Here is a 27667-nt window from a genome sequence, read left to right on the forward strand (position 1 = left end):
TCCCTTTGCTCATATAGCTTCCCATCTACAGTGTGCCAGTAGCAGCAGTAAGCAGTGGATGAAAAACCATAACTGACACCCAGCGAACATCAATAGTCCAGTAAAGACCCTATTGGTGCTGTGCTTCATTTACTACCTTATCACATAGATTGTCTGATGCATTATGTTATAAATGTGCAGGATACTACACCCAAGCATGTTTAAATATCCTGTTTTATCATAATGATTGATTCCACTGTTCTCCATGCACTGGCAGCTACATTTATTTATTTATTGCATTGGGGTGGGGGGTTACCTCCCTCCTATGTGCTGCATTGGGGCCCCTGCTGGGATTTTGTTATTAGTAGGTTGAGGGAGGGTTAAAGCCTAAAATGGCCACCACAGGCTGCTCACCATCACCATCACCAGCAGCTACAGCACCACCTCTGAAGCCCATCCCCTAGCGTCCGTCCCGGGAATGTGCCCTGTTTGCGCATGGGCGGAGAAACTGCCGCTGTGCGCTGTTATTATTGTAAGAGTAATTTCTTTTTTACGAAAATGGCGTCTAGTCAGGGAGGTGTGGGAGCTGTCACGGCTCTACAAAGCCATCACTACTCTAGCGGACCTCACTGGAGCCCGGGCATCAGCCAGTTTCAGCACCAGCAGCACCACACGACCCGCAGTCTGGATCGGGCTCTGGAGGATGCCGTGTGCTCGGGGATACTGAACCTGAGCGGTAGGAAACTGAGAGAGTACCCGGGGATGAGCTACGATCTGACCGATACAACGCAAGCAGGTGGGTTGCAGTACATGCATGGACCATAGGAAACAATTGGAGTCGATCCCATAAAAATCTGCCTATAGATTTATGCGTCTGTGAATGCAGCGCGCACACATTGTGCATGGATTTTTGTTAGATTTTTTTCTGGATAGAGGCGCATAAACGTGCAGGTAACGATGTTTAAAGGGATATACCACCCACTGAACCGGCTTCTGTAAATGCATCTATACATCCAGGATGTAATTACTGTCCACACGGGCTCATATATCACACCGGTTTACTGCACAGCTCTGCCGCTGCTGTGTGGTTGTTTTGGTCGACGCCAGCATAGCTTTCAATAAACCCCCCCAGAGACACATGAATGAGACGGAAGGCGCACCCAAGTCAGGCGCTGTGCAGTGGTTTGCACACCGAACTGCAGTTGTTTTGGCACCGGGCAGCGGGAGCAGAATATGAATGAACCGAGGGGCCAGGTGTAAATCCCTGCTCACTGAATATCTTTTGTGATGAGCACCTACATAACCTTATTTTCATTTTTTCGGCACAAGCAGACAAAAGATGCAGGCTACTTGCAGCCTCACGCCCCTGCCTTCCTGGGTGCATATGCCCATACAGCCTATAATCTGTCACAGAGGAGGAAGATGCTGGTCTGGTGTTGGTTTCCTGTGTAGGCTGAAACCTATTTTTCTGTTCTTTGGCCAGTCAGTAGGTCAGTTCTCTGAGGTCTGTGTTATCAGGGTCAGACCATACAACTTTTACCCAGAAAGAACACTATACTGCTGATAGGATTTTGTTCTAATAAAGCCCATCTGAAGGGATATTTCTTTACTATATATTTGTTGTTCTAGTGTTAACAATACACATTTTAACTGTAGCTAAATTGTAAAAACAATAGTGAAATTGAATTATTATTAATCATTATTGTGGACATTTAGAAGATTCTGGATCTGAGACACAGACTCTGCTCCACTGTGGACTCCACATACCATATGGTGTTACTCCATCATGTGCAGCTCATGGCAAGCTGCTGGTTTGTTGGAGAGCCTCTACCCCAAGGGATTGAAGATTTTGGTCCTTCTTCATTTCAAGGCAGTTTATTTTAAGGCAGTGAAAATCCCAGTATTTTGGAAGCTGACAGACAAACACATGAATGAAATAAAAAGTATAGTAAAAATATCCATAGTAGTTCATAATATACACATTATAAGTACTAACAGTTCCGGCCCCTGGAAACTAATCGCAGGTCAGTGATAGGGTTTTTTTTTTGTCATCAAGCAGACACTGTAGATATAAATGCACTGACTGTTACCCTACATTGTCAGTGATTCACCTGTATAGACACTGACCTCCTCAGTGGTTGCAATAGATCCAAAACCAAACATGAAGCACTACTTTAGTTAGGATGGTGATTTGGTGCAATAAACTGGTGTATATTATAATTGCATTTGAAAAACCCATACAATTGAAGAGCTGAAGCTCTAAATATTATGCACAGGCTGTCTTTCATTAGGGGGTGATAGACACAGCAGGAGTTTAGTATGCATTATTTCTGGACTGCTGGACTTGACACTTCTTATTATGTACTGTAATAATGATCAGGGTCGGTCTCCATCTAAAGGAAGACTATCCAGATTAATGAAGAGACAGGATTTTAAAATAACTTCTGTTATCATGATTGCATGTGTTATTACACTGATAGTAATCAAACGAGAGGCGAGAGCGTACATTTCTGTCACACCTTTGATCACTTACTCCGGCTGTGAGTAATCCAGTCACTGTGAAGGCTGCAGTGTTTTCACTTTCTTTTCACATCTTCATTTCAATGCCTCAAGTGAAAGGTGTGCCAGAGAGGAGTCTCACTTTCAAAAGTGCAAAGACAGATCAACACCTTACAGCGCCATTCCTTACGTCAAATACGTTTGCTGCTGTGAAAAGAAGAAAACAGCTTGTGCTTATTCAGCTTCTTCAGTTTTACTAATGAAATTTCTCCTGGAATCGAACAAATTAAAACTAGTTCTTTGCTCTCTCTGAACAACTTTAGTTGTTTGGTATTTGAGGGTTTTTAAATCAATCAGTGGGGCAACTTTGTTTTTACGTTGACCTATAAATACTGATCCTATAGCTGCTGAAGAGCAGCAGTCATTATGTGCACAAAGATGCAGTTAATTAACACTACACACACCTCTTGATTTATATAGTTTCTGGTAGCAGTCAAGACAGTATTCAGTCTTTTGAAATCGAACTTTTTACAACCCCAGATAACTGAAAAGAGAAATGACTGATTGCCCTAAGATTGTTGTCTAGAGTAGGTTTTTGCACTTTATTTTGCATTCTGTAGGGGTGTATTTACAATAGGACTCCACATTTAGGCAATTAAGATGTTACACCGACAAAAAGCTTTTCAATTTCAGTCCACCCCATTGTTGGTTTTATAACTGAACTGGGGCTTTTATACAGAGTTGGGTCTCACTGAGTGGCCCCATCTGACTAATGAGGAGCAGAAGGCTGTGTAGACAGAAAGAGAAGGCTGCTCACACATGGGTGTCTGTTTGCAGTGTGCTACTGGCAGTTTGTCTCCACTCAGTTTGTTTTCCCATGGGAGAGTGCGAGAGCTTCAAGCCACTGATCTGACCTTGGAGAGGGGTAGGGGTACAGTCCATCAACCTGTGCAGATGTTCAGGTTCATATCCCAGCATGCCACTGTCTGCAATTACCCTACCCTTCAGGGGATGAACACACCTTAGACAATGTTATGTGCTGCAGCACCATGCAGCATGTTTTTATGGGGGCATTATTCTCAGACATACAACAGTGTTTAGATAGTTGATTGATTCTCTTAATGTAAGAATGATTTACATTAAGAATATGGGTCATGCACAAGGAATTGGCCTAGTATTGTTTTTTTTTTTTACAATGAAAAATAGAAGAGTATTGCAATGACAGAACCTGCCATCACAAAGCAAAGCTATTGCCTTATTGTGAGTTCTTGTGTCCTCAATGAAAAGCTTGGTGTATCATTTAACAGCCAAATCCAGCTGCAAATAAGAAGAATATAAAGTCAAAAGAAAATTTAAGTAGTGTGATTTATGTGGTTAACCGGGGGTGTGTGTCTTCAGTTATCAAAAGCTGCACAATTCGTTGGATGTCATGTCCAAACTGTCCAGAGCAGGTTAAAACAGGTTGCAGAATGCACCATTACATTTGACTATGCATGACTCAAAGCACACGTTTTCACATTTCTAAGAAGTTTGGTTCTTAAAAACAGCTCGTGAAGGACAATCTCCACAAGGACACAAGTACCAAGGTAACATTCTTGGATTTAATAATCAACCAGTGTAAATACTCAAAGTGTCAGCACTCAGTAAAATGTAAGAACATTGCAGACTGACTCATTCAGCAGGCTCCAAGAGGCTTGGCAGTTAAAAAAAACCCAACAGAGCAGAGCGCTGCATTGAGCTACTCACACTTGGTGCTCCATCTTACTTAAAATCAAATCCAATATTCCTGGTCCACTCCTGCATTTTGCTTCTGTAATGTCTGCTCTGTGCAGAACAGCAGTAGCTGCTCAAAAGAACAGTTGCAAAAAAACGATTTTTACATGATATGGAACATATAGAATGTGTCCTCTGGGAAAATGGATGGTTTTCTTTATTTCCAACTAGTTTTTATCATAGCAATATCAATGGAGGCTGAAAAAAATCCACATTCCTGGACTGGGGTTTCTTCCCTCCGGGCTGATTCTAGATGTGCCTCTACATGTCTAGATAAGACATATACACACCTGTCAGAAAGAACACAATGTCTTATCACATTACTAACACTGCTCCTAAAGACTGAAAAATTACTGTGGATATTTGAATTGAAAAGAGGGATTTTTTTTTACATTGGTTGCTCTGTGATTGGCTATTAACCACGAAACACTTGAGGAAGGTTTCTCAGTAAATACTTACTGGAAATCATACCCTACCTCAACCTGTTTGTTAATATGATACTGATCCCTTTTTAGGAAATTCAGTAAGCCCACTTTTCCTCACACACAACTTTAGTTTGTTTTTAAGAAATCAAGAAGAGATTTTTTGGTTGGCTATTTTAAGATCTGGGTGGAAAAACAAGATGTGACCTGTTCCTCACTAGCCCTAGAATAGAAAGAACCAGGGTAAATAAGTAAATGTTTATCATGTTAAAAAACAAGTACAACTACAATTTGTTGATTTTATGTTATATGTTTTCATGAAAGATTTACCTATCATTCAACTACTTTATAAATCTATCAAGCATTATTTTTGTCTGTGTTTAGGGTACATTGTGTGTGACTTAAAGGCATTGACTAGACTGACCTAAATGTGATTACAAGAGTGAAAAGATAACCCCTCAAAATGTAGCTGAGAAAATACAGTATCCCTGAGACCAAAGCTCAAACAGAACAGTCTGCCTGGCACACCCACAGGTCTCAGACCCTGGGACTAACTCTTTTCCAAACATTGTCAGCGGGTCTATGTGACAGAAAACCTGTGAACCTGAGCCACCCTGGACACCACCCTCAGCTGAGAACCTTGCTGACTGACCATCAGACACTTTAAAATCCATAAAAAGTCCCTGCACAGCTCCAGAACACAGCCAAAACCTGCCGTCCAGAAAGTGTTGCCTCATCTGCTGCAGGGCACGGTTAATTAACCCCTGTTGTGTTTGTTTTCATTAAATCAAACCTTGTAACAATGCTTTAATACTGCTACAGTAAACAGCCTTTGGACTTCAGTATTTTCATATCTGTTTGTGCACTTGATACCGGGAGGACTCGTAAACAATGATGCTTTTGTCATTTTGTATGAAGATAACAGGTTACATTTTTAATAGTAGTCCTAAATAGAAATAAATTCTGAGCCAAGCTTCCACATCTAAGACAGACTGTATTATTTTTGTACTAGTTTTCCAGCATTCAGCAGGATATCTGTTATTACTGAGTTTGCTGTGTCATGCAAAGACACAGCCAGACATCAGCTGCAGTACTAACATGAATGAATAGATTGCTGATTTGGCGTGAGTGTACAGTGCAGCACAGTGGAGCCTAGTTGATGGACTCAGCTGCCTGGTGGGCCCTGTCCTATGGGAGCTCTTGGAGACTTGCAGGTGGATAAAAACCTCACTATGGGCCACAGATGGTGCATGACCCAGTCTGGAGGAGGGAGAAAGCAATGGAGATAGACAGGCTCACAAAGACTGCCCCCAACCACCCCCATCTCCCACTGACCCATTATTCCAGGGGAGTTGTCTTTGCCCACCTGGGTTACAGCATCGAGGTCCAAGCCTAAGGAAGAGGCTGAATTGACTCTTAATGGAAAATGAGTATACCCTCTGACCTCAGCTTTGGTCTTTCCCCTTGTGGTAATTTCCCTTAACCTCTCGACTTCTTTCCTCTCTGTGCTGCTGACTGTCTCATGGTCTGCTTCTCACTTCTGCTTATGTGTTGCTGTCAGAGCTCAGACCACTGTTCACAGAGTGAGGTCTGTCAGGTCTATTGTTGGCCGTTTGTGGCTTGTCAGAAATGAGCCTCCATTGAAACACACAAAGACAACTCACACACCACAGTTTTGCACGCCTCATGGCATCTTGTAACCTAACATGACAAGGATCAAACGTTCTGATATTTGCAAAAACATGTTAACATTTGAAAAAAGCTACTGATATGACATTTTTTACATTCTTAATGCAGCTAATCCACCCACAGTGAACAGAAAACCACTTAACAGTAGGTCAGTGAGTGCTTTCTGTAAAGCCGATATATAGTATCTTGTTTAGTAAAGGGTGATAGCTATGTGTAATTGCATGCATTAAGGAAATGGAGTTGCACTAGTGTTTGATTTTCCAGCAGCATCTATGTAGTACAGCATTTACTGTAGGTAGAACAGAAGAGCTGAAATCTCTCTGCATTTATCTGTGGCTGTGCAGCACTTCACATACATTGTGTCACCCAGAGGTAATTGAGAAGACAAGATCAGTCACATGCACACACACACACACACACACACACACACACAGACACACACAGACACTTTTTCTATAGCTGTGAGGACACTCACTGATATAATGCATTCTTTAACCCCTTACCCTCAACCTGAGCCATCGCAGCTAAATGTCTGTTACCTTTACCCTGAATCTAACCCTAACACCATCTTAACCATCCACCAGCCTTTTGACGTTGTGAGAACCAGTCAAAATATCCTCACAACAATGGTATTCTATGACAGTTTGTCCACACAACCACAGAAAGGCATATATAAACACATATTTTATAGTTGGTCTTGTCTCAACCAAAAACAATTTATTGGTTGAGTTCCTGTGTAACAAGAGGATTTAATCATGTCCAATGAAAATGTCCAATGATTTTCTGTTTGTTTCCAGGAAACAGCAGACTAAGGTTTCTTAGTCAGTGATTACTGGTTCCCACTATAGGTTATGGCTCATGCACATGCAGTTTTTTTCCATCACTTCAGAGGACATTACACTGACTTACATTAATTTCCTGGAAATGTACCCTATCTTCAACCATAATTTCTACTTGCCTAACCCTAACCCTGACTCTAATCTTAACCCTAATCTTTTGTCCTCACATTTATTATAAATATATTGCACCACCATGCTTTGCACCATAACTCTCTACAACCCTGTAGTGTATAATTGTATTGTATAATATGTGTAGTTTTGCGTATTTCTTGTGTGGAGCCGTGGTTCTAGTATGCGCTGCATTCACTTTACATGTTCAAACCGAAAATAAAAGTTGCTGACTTGACTACTTGACTTGAATTGACTTGACAAAAGGAAATGGAGTCCCTATAATGTGACTCTGCAAAAGATTAATGTCCCCACAGCATGAGGGAAACCTATTGACCTTAGCCACTTACCCTAACCTAAACTATCACAACTAAATGCTTAACCTCAGCCCTCAAGCTAAACGTTACCTCAAAAGGTGTGGACCAGCCAATATCTCCTCAATCCCATGGTAAATACGCAACCCAGTCCTCATGTCTTTGACTATACAAACACACACACAGACAAACAAGTAGCTTCTGAATCAATATGTGTTTGAAAGTGAATTCTGTATGATGTAAGGTAGTCACTATAGGCTGTTCCTATGGGGCCGGTGTATCCTCATTTTTGGGTGTATTTAATAGACCACAGAGAGACAGAGGGATAGTATTAATTTGTATTAATTTGCACATGTGTTTGTATAAGAATATCTTGAGCTGTGTGAGTAATTTAGCATCACTGAGGGATAATGTGCCTTGACAAAGGCTTTGCATGTGGTCAAAAGACTTGTAGAAAATGTTCACCTTCATGTGAGTATAAGCTTCATGAGTGCTATACACATAATGATTTGGAAAATACAGATATTTATCAGTCATGAGGCGAAACACTTCTATGTTTACACTTCTACACAAAGCATTGCATTGAAATAATTATGGCACATTCATTCATGCTGCAGAGCATGAGACCTATTTTTAACACATACTGAGCTTGTCTTGTAAAATGTGCAGATGTTTGATTTGACTGACCTGCATTGCATTTGTAGCCCCACCACTAATTTAGTCATAAGAATAGCAAAATCATTGGAGTATATATTTTTTTCTGTCTCAGTCAATCACTTTCTTATTGTTGGAGATAATGAAAGCCCAGCTTTAAAGATCCTTAAGGCGAGGCTCTGACTAGGAGAGGGATTACAGAATAGAAATTCACACTCTTAGACTATGGAGCTGTGATTTTGGAGCAAATTGGCTTCAGTTACTGTATAGCCAGGTCTGCACTGTGTCACACGCTTGTAATTAAAGTTTGTGCTTTTTTGTCAGCATCAACATAAAGAGGTTTTGCCTCTGTCATGGAACTAACATGATTGACCCATGGAAAAATATGATGTGATACATGGATAATGTCTTTGAATACACAAATGTCTGCATAACATATTTCAGTTCAGTTCAATTCAGAGTGATTCTTTGATGTCTCCTCTATCTCCTCCATGACATTTATGGTTTTAAGTGAAATGTCATAACAACGTTTTGACAATAACAGCAGAGGTCTGGCAGCTTGAGGGTCCTGTGCAGTATCTTAGCTGTTTCTAGCACTGCGCTTTTCTGGACAGAGATCTCAGATGTTGTTCCTGGGATATGATGGAGCCACTCTCCAAGTTATGGGGTCACAGCCCCAAGTGTTTAGATCACCACAGACTATTGTTGCCTTCAGCTTCCACATCTTTTCTAGCTCTTTCAGCCCTTGACCTTTCTCGAGCTTCTCATGTTCCTGCTCTCTGATGTTGCTATCTCTTGGGATTGCTGCATCTATCACTACATCCTTGTTCTCCACTACTATGTCCAGTCTGTTAGCCATTACCAGTTTGTCAGTCTGTATCTGGAAGTCCCACAGGATCTTATATATCCATTGGCAATGACCTTCCACAAGAACAAATCAAGCTTTTTTAATTACCATTTGGCCATTATCTTCTGCTGCTTGCAAATCATCATTCAAAAACAAAGGAGGTGATGTGAGTTCTAACACTTTCCATCCATTCATCCAAATCTAAAGGCACTCGATGAGATCAATATTTGAAATGCTGAGATATTACACTGCCAGTAGCACTCAGTCCTTCAAGGTCCATGACTCTGGTATAATCTTAGGCCAGAGTGTTTCATGAAAAGGCGTGCTACCCACTGCTGCTGCTATTGATCTACGTTCTCTCATGTCTAGAGTAAATGATGAACGATGCCCAGATTTTGGAAAGATTCAGTGAATGTCCGCTGAGTGTTCAAAGTGTACATGTCTGATTAGCTTTCATTTTTCTCCCTTGCAGATCTGTCCAAGAATCGCCTCACAGAAATCCCTCCAGAAGTGTGTCTGTTTGCCCCCCTCGAGTCACTCAACCTGTACCACAACTGCATCAAATGCATCCCAGAAGCCATCATCAATCTGCAGATGCTGACTTATCTTGACATCAGGTGGGTCATTCCTTACACTATACTTTTGGTTTGGAGTGGATGTGTTTGTTGTATCTCTCAAGAGGTTCTTGTTCCCCTTTCCTACTCCAACATGGCAAAAATGCTTACATGAAAGAGAGGCATTTCCTCTTTTGCTGAAACTCAATTCCCAGTCACCAGATACTCACCACTACATGCTTCTGTATGCTCTTTTAAAAGTAGGTCAATGTTTTATCTCTCTACAGTCGAAATCTCCTGTCAGTTTTGCCAAAATACCTGTTCAACCTCCCCCTCAAAGTTCTGCTGGTGAGCAACAACAAGCTCATGTCCATCCCTGAAGAAGTTGGCAAGGCCAAAGAGTTAATGGAACTGGTGAGCAGCGTGCACGCACTGATGCATATGAATTTATAAGCTGTACACTGCACAGCCGGGCTAATCTAATTTCCTACACTACGTTTCCCCTTGCAGGACGTAAGCTGTAATGAGATCCAGGTGCTGCCAGCTCAGGTGGGGAGGCTTCAAGCCTTACGAGAACTCAACATCAGGAAGAATTGTCTTCACATGCTGCCTGAGGGTCAGTCCATCATTCCTGATGCTGTTTTGTTTTATTACTCACTGTGTTCTTTAAAGATGCCCCCACATTATTTTCTTAGATACAGTAGTTTTGGCAGACACACCATTCCTCTCACAGCCAAGAATTACATTTCCAGTGTTTGTTTTGTGTTAGCTGTCATGCTACTGTTGATGCAGCCAAAATCACCTTGATGTTGTGATAACTCTGCTGTGTCAATTTTGATCCCCCAGCTTTATAGAAGTGCACCACTAAACCACTAGACCTCAAAATCTTTAAGATGTCATGTCACCTTAATCAGTAGATCAGTCCAGAAATAAGACACATATAGACTTGGCTAAGTTTCTAAGGTGCCTTTGTGACAAAGCATCCTGTTCTCCATTGCACATTGAAAGCAATCCTTTACATTTAACAAAAGCCTGAAAATTCCTCTCATACCTGTACTTGCAGAGTTGGCTGATCTGCCTCTTATCCGTCTTGACTTCTCGTGCAATAAGATCACAGAAATTCCTCCAGGCTACAGGAAACTCAGGCAGCTGCAGCACATCATCCTAGACAACAATCCTATGCAGTCTCCACCCGCCCAGGTATATGCATTTATTTCATGATTGTATTTGTGCATAATATGTGGATGTGAAGTATATATGTGGTGGTAACACAGGTGGTTCTCCTAGATTTCCTATAAGTGTTAAGTTGAAAGGTTGTAATTTCATTCACAGTCTAATGAACTTGGTACAGTTACACCATCTAGTGGATGAATGAATGTACTTCCCTCTGTATTGGTTACAACAGCTTACACTCGAGAGACACCTAGTGTACATTTGTATATTTCAGATATGTCTCAAGGGAAAAGTGCACATATTCAAGTATCTGAACATCCAGGCATGTAGGATGGACAAGAAACCAGACACTCTGGACCTCCCCTCCCTGGGCAAACGTTGCCTTCCACAACCACTTACAGATAGGTACTGATTTTGCCAAGTATAATTTATAATATATACATTAATAATATTAATAAATGAATTCTAAAGTATAATTCTCCAAACATACCCTCATGAACTATTTGGTTTATACATTTCCAGCATGGAAGATTTTTATCCCAGTAAGAACCATGGACCTGACTCTGGAATTGGTAGTGACAATGGCGACAAGAGGCTGTCTACGACAGAGGTCAGCATACAGACACATTAACTAATGTAATTACTAATCCACAATGAGTGTATTGTTTGTTTTACTGTACCATTATGAAAAATCTTGATGTACTTACCTGTAAAAGTACACCTTGTGTAATTTTGCTTCTGATATGTTAAGGAGTGGTCTATTGATGCTGTTAGTCAGCCACAAAGTGAAACTTGCCGTTGGTATTAGGTCAGAATTTGCATTAAGCAACAGAGATGGCAAAAAATGTTAGAGGGTCATAAACAAAAACTACACAAAACAGTAACTAAACAGGAATGGCAACTAGGCAGAGAAGAATTTGGCAAGAAGGAAGCTCTCTGAGGTTAACTGGGGGACAGGTTGGGAACAATGGCTAAAATAACAAGAACTTTGAACAATGTATGTGTGGGAGTCCATGTTTATCCTGGACACAAGGATCCTCCCTGTTGCTGCTGAGCCAAAGTATTGTATGTGAAGCAGACTTATAAAAATATTGTCCTGACCACGGATTAAGTCTAGCCTAAGATGTAGAAAGTCAAGTTATGGCTCGACTTCTAGAGCAGGCTTCGACTGTCAGACTTCAACTGACTGCTAAAAATGAAATCACTGACATAGAGTGATCAACTGCTGCACAATCATTCACTCTGCATACACTAATCAGCCAATCAGACCTAGAATTCACGTCTTGTTCTCATGCTTTTCTTTTTCTGCAGCCTTCTGATGATGACACTGTCAGCTTGCACTCTCAAGTTTCAGAGACAGCCCGTGCTGATGCCCTCTCGCTTCTCTCCAAAATGGACTCTTGCAAAGGTTACCGAAAATAAGTATCAAATATTCCCTTTGAAAGCAATAAGAGAGACACGGGGTTGTTGAATGAAGTGCCTTGAATATGACAGTTTATGTGATCAACGCGGATGCTTCCTCCCTCTATCAGATCAGGATCTCTATGACTTTATAGAGCCCAACCCCGATGAGGATCCTGCTCTGTCAGAGTGTGATGGACAGCAGATCAGTCATGTGTCTTGTATAAAGGTATGAATTGTCTGTCTATAATCTATGATGTGTCAATATACACGCTCACGCCTAGACGCATTTACTCATGACACATTTAGCTGTCATTTGGGGAAAACAATGACATAATAATAAAAATATGGGAAATCTGTGGGAGGTGTCTGGAAGATCAAATTCATTTGTATTTATTGGCATGTTTTGTGTGTCTCTTTGTTTGTGTGTGTGTTTTAGGAACTGGAGAAAGTTCTTAACATGTCTCACCAAAGTAAAGATAAAGACAGTTGGAAAGAGGAGTCAGGGTGAGTTTATTATTCACTACCACAGTTAGACAAACAACATGTTTGAGTTATGTGTTAAGTGATAATGTTAAAATAAATAATTTGTTACAAAATGTATTCAAATCAAAGTTCATAGGCGTGCAAGAACAGTAGGGAATTTACTTATCACAGATTTTAATGGGTCACCAGGGTTGCAAAACGGATGAATCAACCTATTGTTAAGAAATCGAATGAATTTACAATCTATATAAAAAACACATGTACAGAGATACTGATGTATCACACTTAACCTTGTGTAAGCAGATAGCGTCTAGCCAATGTCGACTGCCACTGGGCGAGAGGCAGGGTGTACACTGCACAATACACAGATTGCCAGTCACAGAGATTTGCACAGTCACACAGATTCTAATCACAGAGAGGTCTTTGGACTGTAGAAGGAAGCCCAAGCAGCCAAGGAAAAGATGCAAACTCAGCACAGGAAGACCCTAGCATCGAGCAGGACTCAAACCCAGAACTTTTTTTTGCTGTGTACCAACACTGCTAACCACTTCACCAGCTGGTCTGGCCAATGTATGTGAGCACCTAAATACCAGTTGCACGATGAAAGCAGCTATTCTGAACAGGACGGTGTACTACGAAGTCTCAGAAAATCATGTGCTGCATTGATTTACTGTCATGCGGTCAAAAAGAGTTTACATTTTTCAAAATTGCATATTTCTATGTGTACAACTATATTCCTGTCAAAATTGTAGTGTATAAACTCATGAATTGAAAATTGTCTTGTCTGCCATTTTGGATGACAATAACTTTCATCCTGAACTTGTTTAGGTCTGATAAGGAGCAGCTAGTTGAGGAAGAGGATGATGAACTGAAAGAAGTCATGGATCTGAGGAAGATTGCTGTTCAGCTTTTGCAACAGGAGCAGCAAAATAGGTGTGTGGTTCTTACTTCTCCTCTAGCAAAGTAAAAGAAAGACATCTCACCAAATCTTGAGTCTATCTCTCTCTTTTGCTGTGTTTGCTTTACTCCTTATCATATCATATCATATCTTATTAGCTTTTATTTGGTTTTGTTTTTCCTCAGTATTTGAACAGTACACGATGTGAAAAATTCCTCTCACCACCCTTGTGTTTGTGGATTCATTGTCCTGTTTCTCAATTTCCAGACAAAGGTTTTTCCTTATGTCCCTGAATATTGCAATGTCATCAAAAAGCTACTGCTTTCACCACTGCAAATCAAATTCTTTATTAGCTTTACTTTATGTTCTCTCTGTCTGCCCCTGATCATCTCTTGTACCCTGCTTTGTCCCTTGGCTCGGCTGCTGCACACTTGATATGTGGCTTGTAGACGGCGATCCTTAATTTGCAGAGCAGAGAGTCTAATTCACCGACGGAGAGTGACTGGCCGGGCGCACAGGTAGTACGAGAGATTTTCTTTATCATCATTTAGAGACAGTTTTTATGTCACGCTGGGTAGAACACCACTGGTCATGTCAAACAAACCGACACAGTTGTTCTCAGCAAGGACATTATATAATTGTTCCTATTTAAAACATTCATTCCTATGTGACTCAGCATGAGCTAATCTGAGAGGTCACGAAAATGATTCCATCTTATAATTAAAAATAGCTCACTTTTCCTGTTAGCTGGTGTTTGAAAAAGCGCTGTTGTTAAAATGAAGAGTCGCCTAGAGCATAAAGAGGTTTTCTTTCTGTCTGCAGATTCCTAAGTCACTCTGGAAGCTCCAGCAGCAAACCTAAGCCCCCGCCTCAGACCGCCCGTAGGTACGTACTATACCACTGTACCAGCACATGTCCAGCCCTATCAAACAGAAGTGTTTAAAGTTGAAGCCATATAAAGGTGCCTAAAAAAACATCCATAAAAATCTCCAGAGGCAAATATTTCATTTTCATTATGATATAATGACAACATCTGATCCTAATGGGATGGATATTTGTAACATGTTAAATAAAGCAACAAGGTAAATGTTTCAGGTCAGGAACGTTAGGGATCTGTAGGTATACTGTATAGCCTAGTGGCAGATAAACAGTTATAGCAGACTGGTAATGACATAATGTTCGTTTAACCAAAACCATAAACTGAAAAGGGAAACGCTGGGCGAAAGAGAGCTGGGCTAAAAATGCAGGTTTTTGAAGAAGTTACAGTTTCATCTACAAAAGTGCTATGTAGCAACAAGACACATGATGGTCATACTGCATCAGCAAGGACTCTCAGCAAGTTTTCTAGGTGACAGGTGTTTCCAGATGTGCTCACCCAAGCTCTTCTGCAGAAGCACAAAGAAACAGGCATGTGGGACAAACAGTGCATGAAAACACAAGAGCCGGGGAGCAGAAACTCTGAAACAGATGGCTCTTTGTCTGCCAATGGCTGGAGAGAGCTACAAGACAATGACAATCCGCAGGCAACAGGGAAGCTTGGTGGCAGCTTGGGGCTGCATTTGACCAGAATTAGTGGTTTCCTCAATGGTGGGACATACAGACAGTTTCTGATCCTCCAGGGAGGCATCTGATCAGTCCCAAATTCCTTCTGTAGCATGACAACAAGCCCAAACATACAGCCAGGGAGTCCAGCAACAGATGGTATGGCCCCCACAGTGAGGCAGTCAGTCTGGGATTACATTAAGAGACAGATAAATCGTAAATCCAGAGGACTGTGGCGAGTTCTCCTACTGACTGACTACCTTGAAAAACTGGTGCAATTCTAAATGCAAAGGATGGTCAAACCAAATATACTGATCTGATTTATGGTGATTTTTCTGTTTCCTGCACTTTGTATGATAACAGGCATTTTTTTACAAGTGCCCAAAACATAGGCAGTGTATACTCTACTGTATATCCTTTGCAGAGTCAGAAAAATAAAGGCTGTTGTCTCTTTATTCCAGTGCTTCTCTGGATGAAGGAAGTAGTGGAGCATCAGTGCTTAGTGGACAGGTACAAACTCTTTGTGTCTCCCATTCCTCATGTGATGCTGTTTTTCTTGAACACAGAGAATAATTTTATTTTCCAACGTCTGCCTTTACAGCCTTCTTCTTCCTGTTCCTTTGATGGCACCCTGAAGACAGATCAGTCAGATTCAGAGCCAAGGTGGCCTGAAGTCCCACCCGTCCTCAATCAGAATGAAGATCGCAGAAGGAACAAGTACCTGAGAAAAGACTATCTAAAGGTGAAGAGTGCACACAAGTCCCTGAAACCTTAACAGTCTAGTCTGTAGTTGATAAATAGATTTTCTAAAGAAGAACTTTATTTGTTGACTGAGGATAAATTCTCCCCCTCGGATGATACATTTTGTATTAGCGTCAGTATCAAACCAGTTTTAGACTCTCTCTAAATTCTAGTTGTTCCCCTAGTTTATTGGAATGAATTGATTTTTCTTTGTGGCACTCACAGAACAGAAATATTACATTTGAAGAACAAATCAGAAATGTGCCTGTGCAAAAATAACACCCTAGTGAATCTGGAATATCCACAGACTTCACAGTGGGCACTGTTCTCATAGGATCTAAATACATACATCTACAGCAAGTACATACGTGTTTGTTATTTAAAAATATGTCACCCTGAGGTTTGTGGATTTTCCAAAGTAGCCAGGATGTGGTCTATGGAGATGTAAACTGCTGTTGAATAGTTTTTCTTTTTAATTCTTTGAGCACCAGAAGTTTCCTTCTCATTTCTTGTATTTGGGTCACAGTAAAGTTCTAGGTCAGATATCTCTGAGCCTTTCCCAACAACACCCGCATTCCTTGATGCCGTTACCAGCATTGAGAAAGTACATCAGTATGATATCGGCAACATAATCAACAACCAACCACTTGAATGTTTCTGTCCATTCAAGCCAAACAAGCAGTTACGAATCATAAATTTTTCTTTTCTGACAGTACAAATGCCAGAGTGCTCGGAAAAACTCCAGCGGGCATGACGACTCCGAGGTGCGTGCAACTGTCATCAAGTTTTAACAAAATGTTATTATCATCTCAGAACTTGTCACAGTGCTGTCACAATGTTCCTTCTCTATGTAAATTATTATTTTGTCTCTTAGGAGGGTTTACGCAACACTGACTTCACCACCACTCTGACTGTGTTTGGTCTAAAGCCAAGATCAGGTAACACGGAAATGGCTTTGACTTCTATTGTGTTAAGTTTTTGGCCCACTGTTTTAACTTTTTATTACAGGGTAATAAACATCGGACCACAGGGTTATTATCTTTCAATTATATGCAAATGAGTATCAACTATATCTGTACGTGGTGAAAGTCATGTGAAGTGTGACAGCAGTGCATGCCTAATTGCATGCTCTCCTCTTTTTTTCTCTTTCTTTTCATTGCATCTTTCTGGATGCAATGTATTCCTAAGACTTAGTATCACCAGAAGCTTAAGTAGAAATGGAAACAAGTTAAATATCAACATATTTGAAAGTTGAATTAAAATAAATAATTTTTTTCTTTCTCATGGATTTGCTGTTTTAGTGAATGGACAACAGTCCCTTAGTACAGGTAGCTGGCACTAATAATATGATAGAATAATAGAATGAAGCTAGGATAAACACTAGGGCAGTGTTTTTTTGTAACCTAAGACTCATATCTGTTGTTGATGTGAACAGTTTCCTCTTCACAAGAAGCCAGGATAGAATTTTAGGTGGAGTCTCAGTTGGCTTTCTCTGGAAGTGGGGAAAGGATTCACAGGAATTACTTTAGAGCATTGTGTTATGTATGTAAGGACAAAGTGCAACAGGAACGACGATTCCCATCAAGCTTTATTTGGGTACATTAAGAAATCATACAAATATATTTTTATCATCCCATATTTATAGCTATACTTGTCCTTATATTTATAGCTATACAGTTCAGCAGGTAATTAGCATTTTACATTTGTTCCTGTTTGAGGTGCATGACTTTTTTATATCATCATAATCTTTGGGCACCACAACTTTCATTCTCATTATGTTCTCAATTAATCCACTCATTATGTCTGAACAATAGTCAAATCTCACTCCTCATTCATTTCCAGGGATTTATATGAAATTATGAAATGTACCCAAATGATAAGAGCCTCTCAAAACCCTCCAATTCTTTTAGATGTGGATTTGAGAAGTCTGAATAGTTCTTCTCTGTGTTTGATCACTGACCTGCAGCCTGGTGAGAAACATCTCCTCCTTTGCTTTTCTTTAAGTCTGCAGAACGCTGCAGCTTGGGTTTTGATCAGAACCAAGACATCAGAGATCAGAGCACACTACTCCAGTGCTCAAGTCTTCACTGAAGTCTAAAGTCTACACTAGCTCCCAGTCCTCTATGAAAAATACTTTAAAGTTCTGTTCCTGGTCTATAAATCACTGAATGGGTTAGGTCCAGAATACATAAGTGAAATGGTAATAGAATATAAACTCAGTAGGGCTCTGAAATCTGCTGATTCAGGTCAACGTTGTACTGTTAAATGATGTAAAGCACATAGAGTTAGCTTGTGTATGAGCTGGGTTAGAGTTGCATAAGTGATCTGACTGAAAATTGACCTCTGCTTGTAATGTTTGGGAAGATGGAGAAGATACAACAATCTGATTAACATAGGAGTGAAAAAGTCAATAATTTTCAACATAAGAGCTGAAAGCATATTACCCTCTTTGAATTGAGCCTATGTTTCTAAATACATATTTTTCTTGGAATTGTTAGACGTTATGTTTCCAGACATAAAGGCGCCTACAATTCTAGCAAATCCTTTATTAAAAGAAGTGGAAAGCATAAATCAACAATGATATTTGTTTTTTTACACAGTGTAATTTATCGCAGTCAGTCACGCTCATATGAAATAGTGTTACCAATAACACCATATTTTTTCCTGATAACAGGGAAGATTTTTGTTTTTCCTGTACACTATCTCAAATTTAGAACAGTGCACTTTATTTATTATTTCAGCCTTCACCAGAGGAAGCCGTCAGGAGTACAGCTCGACAGACCCCAGTTTCACCATGAGAAGGAAGATGGAGCACTTGAGAGAGGAAATGGAGCAGATTGGACTTCTACGGCAGGTCAGAAGCCTCACATCTTGTTTATGCCTTCACATTTGGCACAAAGCAACGGGTCATTGTTGAGCCAACAAAGCTGCAGTGTTTCTATCTCTAAGTAACATCTAGATGAGGAGGGCATGTTTCCTTATAAAGTGTTTCCATTTAGTGGAATGGATCTGAAATGAGTAATCACCTGTCATTGAATCCACCATTATCTACAATGAAAACACTATGTTCATGAGGTGAAATGTCCTTTGCCAGTTCCTGGACAAAAACAAAGGGTTGTTTTATGTAAGTTATGTATTGGTTTACAATCAATCTCCGTTGAATCACAGAAGGATTAAATTACCAACATCATGTTACAGACAGTCAGACACACCCTAAACTTAGGAAAATGTGCTTTGTATTCCTGGTTTTAAAATACCAACCCAGAAAACAAGGAAGACTGATGGAGGAAAATCATGTGGATAAGACAAGATACATGTGGGCCCAGTGAATGCGTTCTGCCATGTTATTCATCTGGCAGAAAAAGCTGCTGTTATGTATGAGATCAAAGGAAATTGCAGCAACTATAACCTGTCAACACTTGTTGTAGAAATGGTAGCTTCGTGAAAAGCTTACAGATGAGTGAAGTCAAAGAAAGGTGTGCCAGTTCAGAACAACCATGACATCATTGAACCAGGGACAGTTGTTCTGCACTGTACTTTGTGCTACTTCAAAGGTACATTATTTACAGGTTCCTGGTATTTTCCAAAACAGTAATTGCAAAGTGTTTTATAGAAGGTAGAAACAGATGAGGGGATACTGGACCCACATAAAGAAGTGTTCACAGACATATACAGACGTGGGAAATTGTTGCAATATCAAGATGCAACAACACTTAACACTAAAATGAAAAAAAGGCGTGTGCTGACAATGCTTTCCACGCTGAGAAGCAGATAACAGATATTCCCTTCAGAGCTTTGAGGACTAGTTACCTCTGAACATTTCAATGTCTACTCGTCCATTGTCTTAGAAGTTTAGATTGGAAAACGTCAACTACTATGTCCAAGGTTTTCAAGGTTGAGAATGAACTTTGAGACTCAATAAAATCATCACCATCATTGCCAATTATTACACAACTTTTAAGTCCATGGAAAATGTTGTGGATGGAAACTGCAGGAGAATCCCAAAAGAACCAGGCAGGTTTATAACAAAGGAACAGAGTGCATGGACCAGATTTTCATATTTACAGAAAACAATCAAGGAATATAGAGAGAAGAATAACATCCTGTTCATCATAAGTGTACACAGAACAGAAAGAACGTCATCGGAAATAAAAAAGTGATCAGTATCAATCCTAAGATGTATTACGACTATGAAACTCAGCAGCGTATCTCATGTTGTTTCTCTGCTTTGTTGCCTGGATCATGATAAACGCTGTCAGATAAACCAAGATGGAATCACTGGACTTTTCCAAATTAACCGCAGCGACAGTTCTAACCCACCCACTCACCCACACATTACAACACCAACAGGCTTGATCTTAGGTATAGATTGTATTCATAGTTAAAAAAGTGCAACCTTGACAAAAACAAGTGGTTGCATTTACATCACTGACCGGGAGTCAGTGGATGGCCAGAGATGGATCGCAGACCACATATTTGAATAGACAAGGAGATTACACCCTCCCCCCATGTACCTTACAACCAACAACTGTCGAGTCAGGTAATGAAAACTGTACTGCAGTAAATCCAGTGCAATCCAGCTGGTGAGGAACACCATGAATTGTTGCTTAAATATCTAGAAAAAAACAGTAAGTGGACTGTGACTTTGTTCAGCACTACATTTCCATGACTTCGCTATATTGATGATTGTTTTTATACTGACAGCAAAACACCTGTGCCTGATTGCATTTCTATAAGTGTCTTCGTCTCAGCTAATATTTCACTTTTAGCAGCAGATTTGTCCAGATATGCAAAATCTAAATAGTATTTCCTGTTGATATGATCACACAAATAGCATTTACAGTAGTGACATTACTTGGTAAATATTACCAAACATGACTGACTCATGCAGCAAAAAAATGAATGTCAAGCATTTTTTTGAACCACAAAATTATTTTTTTGTTTTGTTTTGTCAGTCAGTCATTGCTCATTTCTAATGTGTTTGCAGAACATTGAGTCCAGGCTAAAGGTTCTGCTCCCAGATGATGTTGGAGCTGCTTTAATGGACGGCGTTGTCCTTTGTCATTTAGCCAATCACATTTGTCCTCGGTCTGTCGCCAGCATCCATGTCCCCTCGCCTGCAGTGGTAAGGAGATAAAATCTTCAAAAATGGGCTTTTTATGTGAAATCACAACTGCCCTAAAGCTATAGATTCTTGAAAAACACAATTTTGTAATAGTAAATTATAATAAATAAAATATAATAATAAAATAATAAATATTATTATGATTAAAAATATTATAATAAAATACAAATAAATATTATATAATAATAAATATGAATAAATAATATAATAATTATATTATATCTATCTATATATCTCTCTCTATATATATATTGTTATATCTATAACAATTATATATTAATAATTATATATATTAATAAATATTATGATAAAAATTATAATTTTTAAACTCCATGTAGCAAATTGCAATTACATATAATTTGCCTAATTTGCAGGCTTATGATATGCATGATATTTGTTCTATTTGTTATTGTGACCATGACTAATATTCTGTCTTCCAGCCAAAGCTAAGCATGGCTAAATGCCGTAGGAATGTGGAAAACTTCTTGGATGCTTGTAAGAAGCTGGGTGTCCCACAGGTAATGAATTTCTTTTATGATTGTTGTTTGCATGTCTGAAACATAAAACAGCATCCCTAGTAGAAATCTTCCAAATACTTAAAGTGAAAGCAGAAAGGTCTCAGCAGATGATGCACTATTAATAGCCCACGCCCAAATGGAACGAAATTTCCTGTCTACCTACAGTGAATGTCTATTTAAAACACACAACACACATATTTTCTTACTTAATTCCAGAGGTATTAGCTCACACAATTAGTTTTGATGAGTTGATCCAGCTATTGAGACAGCTTTCAATGAGATTTCTGACTTGTCAACCACAAACCTTGTCAAACACTGTAAAAATGTTTAAATAAACATGACAACCAGAACAACATAGCAACGGTTAATATCTCAATATCAAAACCACTGCAAATCCATTTAAAAGAATCTGCATAGGTTACACTATATCCTTTGGAGGTATGCGAGGACATATGTTCTCCTTTATTTGAGTGAATGTGCAAACGTTGTGCAAACCACATCTGTGGGTTTTGTTCTCTTTTTTTTTTTCCTTTGCTGTGGCTGATGAAAGATGTATGTGCTAATTCAGGACAAGCTTTGTTTGCCCCATCACATCCTGGAGGAGCGTGGTCTGGTGAAGGTGGGTGTGACTGTTCAGGCTTTGCTGGATCTTCCTCCGTCTAAGCCTACACAACTGTCAGCTGTTTGACATAAGCCTGAAGGTTTGTGTCCAACACCTTGATGCCAGGGACCGGAGAGCCCCACGGGGTGAGGGCCCAGAGGACGGTGGGTCTTTGGGAGACATCTTCTGCCTGACTGAAACAGGAGACAAGAAGGTGAACTACCTCAGTCTCCTAATATGATGTCGGCTGCTGCCCACTTCCCGTCCATCACATTTTCACTTGTATCCTGTTCCTAGTCATCCTGTGTACGTGTGTGGACATGTGACTGTGTGTTTCCTGAGCTGTATAGTTTGGACGTGCAGAGGAGAGACAGACAAGACAGTGGGTCTAGACAAAGACCTGTGTGTATCCCTCACAGCACGCTCAGTGATCATTGAGCCTGCAAGTGCCAGTAGGCCTACTGACCACTTTTTGATGCTGGCACCGGACGCATTGGCAGTGAGGTCGTAACAGACATGAAACTCACGCTTTCATTAAAGAGACCTAAGCCACATGTTGGCCTCATAACCACAAACCACTGACTGACCTCAAGGGGTCCTTACACTCTTTGAGTTTCTCTTCTTTTTTGTGATTTTTTTTTTTTATTCCCCATGAGAATTCATTTTTGAATTTATTAGTGTTCTGTTTTTTTTTTTTACACGTTTTGCATCAGATCCTTACTGTATATTTTTCATCAACCAAGCCTGATTCACAAGTAGTTGTGATTTATTGGTAAAGTATTGCAATCACACCCCTGCGTTATTGAGTCACAGTGCAGGGGCTCGTCTCTGAAAAGAAACTGGAATTTGGATTTGATGCACTGAGAGAAGTCACGCTGCTGTAGACATTCTACCCGTTTTCCCACAAACTCTGGTCTGCTTTTCACATCTGTAAAGTCTTATACCAACTCATGCACAACTACCTGCTGAAATTCTTTCTCAATACAAACCTGCATGCTCCAGGGGAAATGACAACAACCACTGTGAGAACGTGTGCTTGGCTGTGGCCGAAAACATGGTGGTTCAGTTTTGTAGCATTTTTTTCAGCGTACATGCAAGGTTTCTGTTTTTGAAAGATTTTATGCTTTCTTCCCAGACACAAAGGTCTGTGGGTTAGACTCAGCAGAGTTAGAAATGTATTGCTTTGCAGAACCTCAAATGAACCATGTTTATACTGTCTGTGGTCACGGTGCTGCTTAGGGGAAATCACTCCTGCAAATCTTTTTATTGTACAGTAGCATGGCCTTATCTTATTACCAGGCCACCCTGCACTGTGTGTTTTCCAATACAATTCATTTTTTCAGGGAAATGAAATTATTTACTGTATTTATTCTTTTCTTTTATATTTATATTGTTGCTATGTGCATCATAACTTTTACTTTGCTCAATCAGGTGTGGTACGTACTTTCTAAAGTCTGAAGTTAAAAATGAGCAGCTAACTAGTTTTTAAAATTGACTGACCTCAGTTCAACATGTAAATCACAACAAATGTTTTTCAATAGAGCTGCCAACAGTGATCATATTTAACTGGATAGCATCCAGTTACTTCAGTGGCAAACATGCAAGAGTGGATCATGTTGATATATGTTTATTTTCGCCAAGTCCAAATTTTGAAATTATGGAAAGCTATGTGACAGCATAACATAACTGTCAGCCCCTCATTATGTTGTACACTCTTATAGCAACACTCATATTTATAAGTTATTATTTCTCCATATTTTCAGCAGAAGGTTGGCATGTCTTGGCATTTTGGGCTAGAATAGAATTTCCTCAGGCAGCTGCAGTGCCTCAATTTATTTTCAGATGTGACAAAAACAAAAACATATAGCGGTAGGTACAAACAAAGTTAATTGTGGGTTCATTATAAAAATAGGAACTTCAGCTTTGACTATGAGGTAATTACAGGTAAGAACCTTTTTAGGCTTTGTAGGTTCAGTAGCTGAAACATCTCAGAAAGGTACTTAATGCAACTTTAAAACATTTTCAGTCCACAAGTGTCATCATGTTAAACAGCATTGCAACATCTAAAATACAACATATTGTGCCTTAAAGGAAGGGTGTCTGCTTTTTTCTGCAGTCTTGTATAATTATCTAAAACTTTTATAAAACTCCCTTTTAATTGTTTTGCTCCATCAATTATAGTTTTACTGAGTCACTTCACTCCCTTGTACCAGTTTTTACACCTACAAGTGTCTCCACTGTCACTGAGTTTTGGCTAGCATGTATAAGCTCTGTCGTCATTTGCACGTCATGGTACCACTATCACCTGTTGTTCATGTGGTCACAACTCTACATGCAAATACTGTTCCTGAGAAAATACTCTGCCTGCCTTCCTTTAAATGGGCTGATCAATAATGTGCTATCATGTTCCAAAGAATGGATGCCACAGGGCTTCCAGTATATCAGGCACTGAGTGTAAAATATGCACAGATCATCACAGAATCGCATCTTACACATTTTCTTACACGGGAAATCCCTGTGGATTTTTATGTATGACAACAGTGCACTGTGCTTACCAAGTGCTGCCTCCTGCTCTATTTTTGGGCCAGTATCACTGACAAACCTCTGGAAAAATCCCCACCCGTCCGACAGGTTGACTTTTATGCTCCTGGCTACCATATACTGTGGGCTATTTATGAAACACACAGCTTTTTAAAAGAAGACACATATTTAGATAAACATCCATAGCAAAATAATACTATAAAGTGTGTCTATCGTGCACAACAGTGATCTGCATCACAGACATCATGCATATTCACCACATTCACAATGAGGTGTAACCTATGTCGGGTTTGCTGTGACAGATATTAGGGTTTAGATGTTAAAGATGGTACCAAATACCTAAAAATGGTGTATAAAGGCTTTAGCTTACAACATCTGGCCTGCTTTTTTATACATCACTGCATATATTGTACTAAGTTTTGCCAATGACTCATTGTAGGAATTCAAGTGAGTGGAAAGTAAAAAAAAAAAAAAAGCTTTGGGAATTAATAGGTTAAGGCACAAAAAGAGAAAGAAGTCGTACTCTAAAGAGAATGGTCTTTAGCTCAATCATCATCTGTGGTTATGACTTTGGGATTAAAGGTGATTATCAATCATATGGGAATCATAGAGAAATTGAAACATACATCATGGCATGCCATCTGTTAAAGTCCTGTGAACAGCATAATAGCAATGCAAAAAATACAGTTGTTTCACATAATACATCCTGCACAGGGTGTGGTATCACTTTCATTCAAACCATCACACGCCCTGACAGCTCGTCATGCCATGATGATATCTGAAAGCTTTTATTGTACCACTGCAGGACACTGGTGGAGGTGCCATACAGACTCACCCACTGTGTGAGTTCTGCATGGTCACACGCACTATATGCCCAGGCATGTTATATTCCCTAAAACTGTTATTCAACTGAATTTTTTGCAGCCATACAGAATTATTTTGTTTGTTATCAGTTTCTTTGTAATTGCCTTTAGCATTTATGTCCTGCTGGAACATGCACGTGAGAGCCAGTCAAGTGTTTAAAACTCAAATCAATCTGTAATTTAATTTAAGTTGTTCACACTTGCATATAGCGCCATGACAGGGTAAATTGCTGAGCCAGCAGTTTACCAGTCCTTCAGTCCTTTCTTATTTAGTTGGATGACTTTTATCTGTTAATTACAAAAGAGCTGAAAAACTGCATGCACTGCCTCATCACATGTTACGGGACTGATGCCTTATTCTTGTTTCACCTGTTTCAGACGCTAATGTATATCACATTATCATATTGTTAATATTTGAATTCAGTCAAGTGCCATATCATGATGGTATCCTTTCATCACAGTCTTTACTGCTCGATCATCAATTACTGTGGAAGTTATTAACACGTGTAGACTGCCGTCTGTTAATGGTTTTATGGCATCAAGCCTGAATAGCAAATCAAACAAACACACTCGACTGTATCACGGGTATTCAGATGGTTTGTGTAAACATGGTGTAAACTGATGCCAAATTTCAGCGGTTTAAGTCAGACAAATCAGCTGGGTGTCTTCTAAATGTGCAGATGCCTCACTATCAAATGAACTCATTGTGGTTCCATGTACAGTGTTTCCTTGCTGAGCTGTGGCGGAGGTATAGTAGCACAACAAAGGAATTTAATATGAAGGACTGTAGAATGAACTCATTAGCTTTGGTGAAGCTTTCATAGGTATTTTGGCTCAGAGGGGCTACGGATTTCTTTCCTCATTACTTACAGTGGAGACATATCACAAAGGGATTTTGTCAGGGCAAGTGTGGATTGGATGTGCATGTGAGAACTGTCTTAAGGCAGACTTATAAAAATATATGACCCTATCCTATAACAGATGTGCTTGGTTTTTTAAACAATAGCATACCTGTGAACATGTTATTTTACCTTAAAAACAATCTACTTCTTTATAATTTGGTTGTTCTACTGTACAGATCCAACTAATACATAGGCTTCATGGAAGGTTTTTTATGAGGCCTAGGGGGGAAAGCTTTTTTTTGTTTTTTTTTTCTGAGGAAGAGTAATGAGTAATGTAATGTCAAAGTAGTACAGAGTTACATCCCGATAGCTGACAGCTACAAGTGCTGATACATTCATTGTTACATTATCCATTACTGGTTCACAGGCCGTAACAACTGTCAGGACTTTGTTTGTTATGGTTTAACAACTTCCATCTCATCCAAAGAAAACAGTGATACGGTGAGTCATGTCTTAATACTACACTGCCGGGAAAATTCAATCCCATGTATATAAGCTTTTTGTATTTTAAAACAAATGCATGCAAGAAGACTGATAGACAAAGCTGAACTTCTGTACATATCGTCTGTATAAATTCCAGCGTTTTTTTTAAAAAAAACAAACAAAAAAAAACAAAACAAATGTGGTCAAAATACAATAAAGACGAATTCTTTGCAGCTTAAAGCTGTCCTGTGTTTATTACGTGCATTTCTGGCACCTTTTGTGAACTGCTGCCTAAACCAATGTCTGCTGGTAATACAATGATTTATTACAGCATGCATCAGCTCGTAAAGTACACCACTATAATTAGTGACTACCTCGTCACTGGTTTCTTTAGAAGTTTTAGGTCAATGTGAAAGATAAAAACAAATTGGGGGAGTGGACTTTTTACATTGTGTTGATGCATCAATATCAGTACAGAAAGACATGGGATATAATGAAAGGCAACCAGCCATTTAATTTCAACATCAGCACATCAGACACCATAAACCATAAACAAAATCAACAGTCACTGTTCAAACTTGTGTCTTCGATATTGCAATTGAGATAGTAAAACCTTCATGTGGCACTTGTGATGTTTTGATCTTTCCCCTCCTTGGCTCCAAAAGTTCCTGGCCTCATTTTTCCCAGTGAGATCTAGGTCACATCGCCTACTTAGAGCCATTTTCTCTTTTTGGTTTGCACAGCTTGAGCTTGTCATTGTTATTCCCATGTTAAG

The 27667-nt window shown here is 39.6% G+C and overlaps 1 protein-coding gene across 1 annotated transcript; it reads left to right on the forward strand.

The window, feature by feature from the left end:
• The first annotated feature begins 537 nt into the window (after positions 1–537).
• lrch2 (leucine-rich repeats and calponin homology (CH) domain containing 2) lies at positions 538–27084 on the forward strand. Its single transcript, XM_026329090.1, has 21 exons — positions 538–775; positions 9597–9741; positions 9966–10092; positions 10189–10294; positions 10742–10878; positions 11126–11256; positions 11374–11461; positions 12163–12259; positions 12384–12481; positions 12692–12759; positions 13567–13671; positions 14086–14154; positions 14459–14521; positions 15640–15688; positions 15780–15920; positions 16633–16683; positions 16794–16857; positions 18661–18773; positions 20907–21044; positions 21485–21562; positions 22131–27084. The coding sequence occupies exons 1-21, from the start codon at positions 538–540 to the stop codon at positions 22248–22250; spliced, it is 2226 nt and encodes a 741-aa protein (XP_026184875.1). The 3' UTR covers positions 22251–27084.
• The last annotated feature ends 583 nt before the right edge of the window (positions 27085–27667 follow it).

The sequence above is a fragment of the Mastacembelus armatus genome, chromosome 14 (assembly GCF_900324485.2).
Source record: "Mastacembelus armatus chromosome 14, fMasArm1.2, whole genome shotgun sequence".
NCBI classification, from domain to species: Eukaryota; Metazoa; Chordata; class Actinopteri; order Synbranchiformes; family Mastacembelidae; genus Mastacembelus; species Mastacembelus armatus.